The 3926-nt window shown below is 44.1% G+C and overlaps 1 protein-coding gene across 1 annotated transcript; it reads left to right on the top strand.

The window, feature by feature from the left end:
* The first annotated feature begins 1088 nt into the window (after positions 1–1088).
* On the top strand, positions 1089–2816 carry NANOS1 (nanos C2HC-type zinc finger 1). The gene has a single exon (XM_026704854.2). It carries the CDS (start codon positions 1291–1293, stop codon positions 2158–2160), a length of 870 nt encoding a protein of 289 aa, XP_026560639.1. The 5' UTR covers positions 1089–1290; the 3' UTR covers positions 2161–2816.
* The last annotated feature ends 1110 nt before the right edge of the window (positions 2817–3926 follow it).

Genomic DNA, 3926 nt, shown 5'->3' with positions numbered 1-3926 from the left:
TCCACCTGCTTGCCAAACACACACAGACAGGGAAACAAGGAGTTGTGCGTTGCATATAGAGGACACTGAAAAAGAACAATCTTGATTGGGTGTATCTTTTGTACACATGCTCAACATGCACAAGTCAAAAAGAGGGCTGTGAAAATATTTACAGACTCACATCCCGGACATAAACTATTTCAACTCCTTCCCTCAAAACAACGCTATACAGCACTGCACACCAGAACAACTAGACACAAGGACAGTTTTTCCCCCCAAAAGCCATCACTCTGCTAAACAAATAATTCCCTCAACACTGTCCAACTATTTACAAAGTCTGCACTACTATTACTATTGACCTTCTCATCACTCCTTATTACCTATCCCTCCCACTTGTGATTGTAGGACTGTAACTTTGTGGCTTGTATCCTTATGATTTTTATTGCCTGTTTCCTAGTATGATTTGATTGCTTATTGTACCCTATGACTATTATTAAGTGTTGTACCTGATGATTCTTGACTCTTGATAAACGTATATTTTCTTTTATGCATACTGAGAGCATTTGCACCAAGACAAATTCGTTGTGTGTCCAGTCACACTTGGCCAATAGAAAGAAAAGAATCTAAAAGAAGAATGTGTTGTAATATTTTCTCTTCTCCTTTGGAAAAAGTTAGAGCAGAACTGAAGCCAACTTCGATTTTACCACGTTGGTTTGTTCTAATTCAACCACACCTGGAGTCTTGCCAGCGCAGCAAAATAAACAAACAAATAAAAAAAATAAACTTAGTTCTGAAAATGACCGAAAAGGGATTCCAGGGTTAATTTCAGTATCACTACGGGAGGAAAAGAAAGAGACCCTCCATTGGTTGCCGGTCTCTCAAAACCTCCGCGGCTCACAAACCTGCTCCCAGTTAAAAGGCGCGAGGCAAGCGGCCGACCTTAACGACCCCCACGCCCCGTTGGGAAGAGATGAAAAAGGGTAGCCGAGCACTTCGGCCAATAACGGGCAAGCGAAGGTGGGGCAGCTTTGGCTGCCGGCCAATGGGAGCGCAAGCCTCGGTATTGCACCTCCTCTGTCCCGCCAGCTCTCCCCCTCCCCTCCCCATTTCAGCAGCTGCAAGCGCTTAAAAGCTTCGCAGAAGGGAAGGCGGAGTTTTCAGCTGCTGTTTCGTTGAGAGTTGCTCGCTCGCCGACTCTTCTTCGCGGGGCGTTCGCCTGGGAAAAGCCAGAGCGGGTTTTTGGTGTGTGTTTGTGTGGGGTTTTGTTTTGAAGGGGACGCGCAAAAGCGGTCCGGGGTCTTTTCCCTTCCGATGGAGGCTTTCCACCCGAGCAAGCTAGAGAAGCACCATCACCACCACCGACACCACCACCACCATCAGCCGGTGGAGTTTTTGCAAGGAGGCGGCAGGTACGCGACGAAGAGCCACCACAGCGCTTACGGGAACGCGTTCAACTCTTGGAACGATTACCTGGGCTTGGCCACGCTGATTACCAAAGCGGTGAGCCAGGAAAAGGGCTTTCGGACCGGATCCTCCTCCGTGGTTGTGGCGGCCGCCGTGCAGCAGGTCCCAGCGACCGAGGAAGGCGAGGAAGGGGAGGAAGAAGAAGAGGAGGACGAGGAGGAGGAAGACGAGGACGACGACGACGAAGTGGGAGCCCCTTATTTCGAGAGCTCCCTGGATTTGCACGATTTTGACTTGTACGGGCACCACCACCACCACCACCACCTTAACCCGAGCGAAAACCTGCTGGAGGAGCGTTTCGCCGATTTTAGCCCCTTCTCCGGCAGAGCCAGCCCGGCTTCGGTGGTGTTCAATTGCTCCCCTGACCATCTGGAAAGAGATCGCTCGCCTCACGCTTGGGGCGGCCGCCTGGTGGTCGACGGCCGGCTGCCAGCGCCTCCGAAAAGCGCCTCCAGGCTGCTGAAGCCGGAATTGCAAGTGTGCGTTTTCTGCCGGAATAATAAAGAAGCCGTGGCCCTCTACACCACGCACATCCTTAAGGGACCCGACGGCAGAGTCTTGTGCCCCGTGCTGAGGCGATACACTTGCCCTCTCTGTGGAGCCAGTGGAGACAACGCGCACACGATCAAGTATTGCCCCTTGTCTAAAATGCACGGCAGCGCCCCCAAACCACCGCTTAAAAACGCCCGGCATATCCTGGGCAAGAAGCTCCGCTAAGAGACGCTTGCCGAGCCTTGGCCGCGTCAGTGTTTGTGTGGAGACCAGGACTGCGGATCAAAAACATTGGACCAAGGAAAGAAAAGAAAAAATATCCACTACGATTTCAGTCTTTCATTTCATTTTCTGTTCTTTTGCGCGCGCGCGCCCTCTACAGGGCTGTAAAGAAGGCGGCAAATGCCTTTTGGTTTGTTTTTTTTAAACACCGATTGTAATCAAATGATGTTTCTTAATATATTTAAATAATATGAAGATGTAGAATGTACAGAGAGATGTTCTTGATTTATGTATCAAATAACTGAGTATAGTTTCTAGTTTGTATATGTAGTAGCCAGGGAGCCTGGCCTCTGAATTAATTCTTAAGAATGATAACATACCGTTTAGACAGGTACTGTATTTGTTTATTGTGAAACTTACCTGCTTTTTAAATGGGACTAAGGATATCTCTTCGGCATATATGCTCCGTTTACTGTAGCTTTGTTGAATATTGGCTGGAAAGGGAGCACTTTTGAATAAAGAAAATACTGTCTTTAAACGAGGCGGCATAATGCAACTTTAATATGTATGAATCAAATAATTTTTAAAGAGCTTTTTGGCTGGTCCTACAATGGTTATAAAGCAAGATTGGAAAGGTCATTAAATGTGTTGAATTGGCATTTGCTTCCTTTGCTTGTCTTCATTGTCTTCAAGCAATATTTTGATTACTTTAAAAAAAGGCTGCACTTTATGTATGCTTAGAAGTCTTAAAGTTTCAAATTCATGCCTTAACCTTTTTTTTCCTCACAGCTGGTAAGCTCCATCTCAAGCACTTGCCTGTTTTGAAATTTCACCTTCCAAATACTTGTTTCCTCCAGCTGGCCCAATTGAGACCACTTGATCTTTGTGACACCTTCACTTCTACTTTAGAAGAACCTGGTTTTTTTCCTGAGTTTTCTCCACTACCTCCAACACACTTTCTTGTTTCTCCAACCAAGACTGGTTTGTCTGTCCTGTCCTCCCACAACCCCCATGATCTAATATATGTGTAATTGGCATGGAAGTTGTAAACTGGATGGCAAAAAAGTGTTAAGCTATGCCTTTTTAATGCCAGATGATGGTAGTGCCTTTTCTAACTATTTTTATTAAAAGGTAGATAAGCTTTTATGAACATATAGACTGTTTTCATCCTACAGTGTAAGCAGGGTAGTATCAGAATAGCAGTTTAAAGTTGATACAAAAATCTGTTGTCAAAGTATATCATAAAAACAAGAGATCAGAAAAAAGCATCCCTGTATAATTTGAAAACAAAGGCAAATGAGTTATCTCTCTTCCTATGCAATGTCTTTAAAACTAAAGTAATAGCAAAAAGGAAATACTATATGTATTTTCAACTTGGTAGATGTAAATCCACAAATGATACATGTAGCGATAAAAGCTGGTTATGGTTTATTGCTCTAAACTTTTATACTTTTATTTTCCCCCTCTGTATACTAAGTACTGTTTGATACTGGTTTCCAGCATGAAAGCCAGTGTTAGTTTCAACATGATCTAAGAGGTTTTTTTCCACAGCAGGTATAGAGTTAATGTCTGCCAATTACATTTTCCACATATGAGTAGCATGCCATTTTTAACAAGATACATGCTGTTAATAAGATTGAAACTAGCACTGTAAAACTAACAGCACTTGTTATTCAAACAAATTATATATTGCTTACTTTATACATATATAATCACACACAGAGAACACAGTAGGTGATTGCTACACTCCAAAAATATTTTTAGCAAGT

Source organism: Pseudonaja textilis, chromosome 4 (genome assembly GCF_049901715.1).
Source record: "Pseudonaja textilis isolate UNSWEBS1 chromosome 4, rPseTex1.2, whole genome shotgun sequence".
Lineage (NCBI taxonomy): Eukaryota > Metazoa > Chordata > Lepidosauria > Squamata > Elapidae > Pseudonaja > Pseudonaja textilis.
Note: the sequence above shows the minus strand (reverse complement) of the source record. Positions and strands in the feature narration are given on the sequence as shown.

Coding starts and splice junctions, on each gene's coding strand:
- NANOS1 (XM_026704854.2), top strand. CDS start 1,291: ATGGAGGCTTTCCACCCGAGCAAGCTAGAGAAGCACCATCACCACCAC.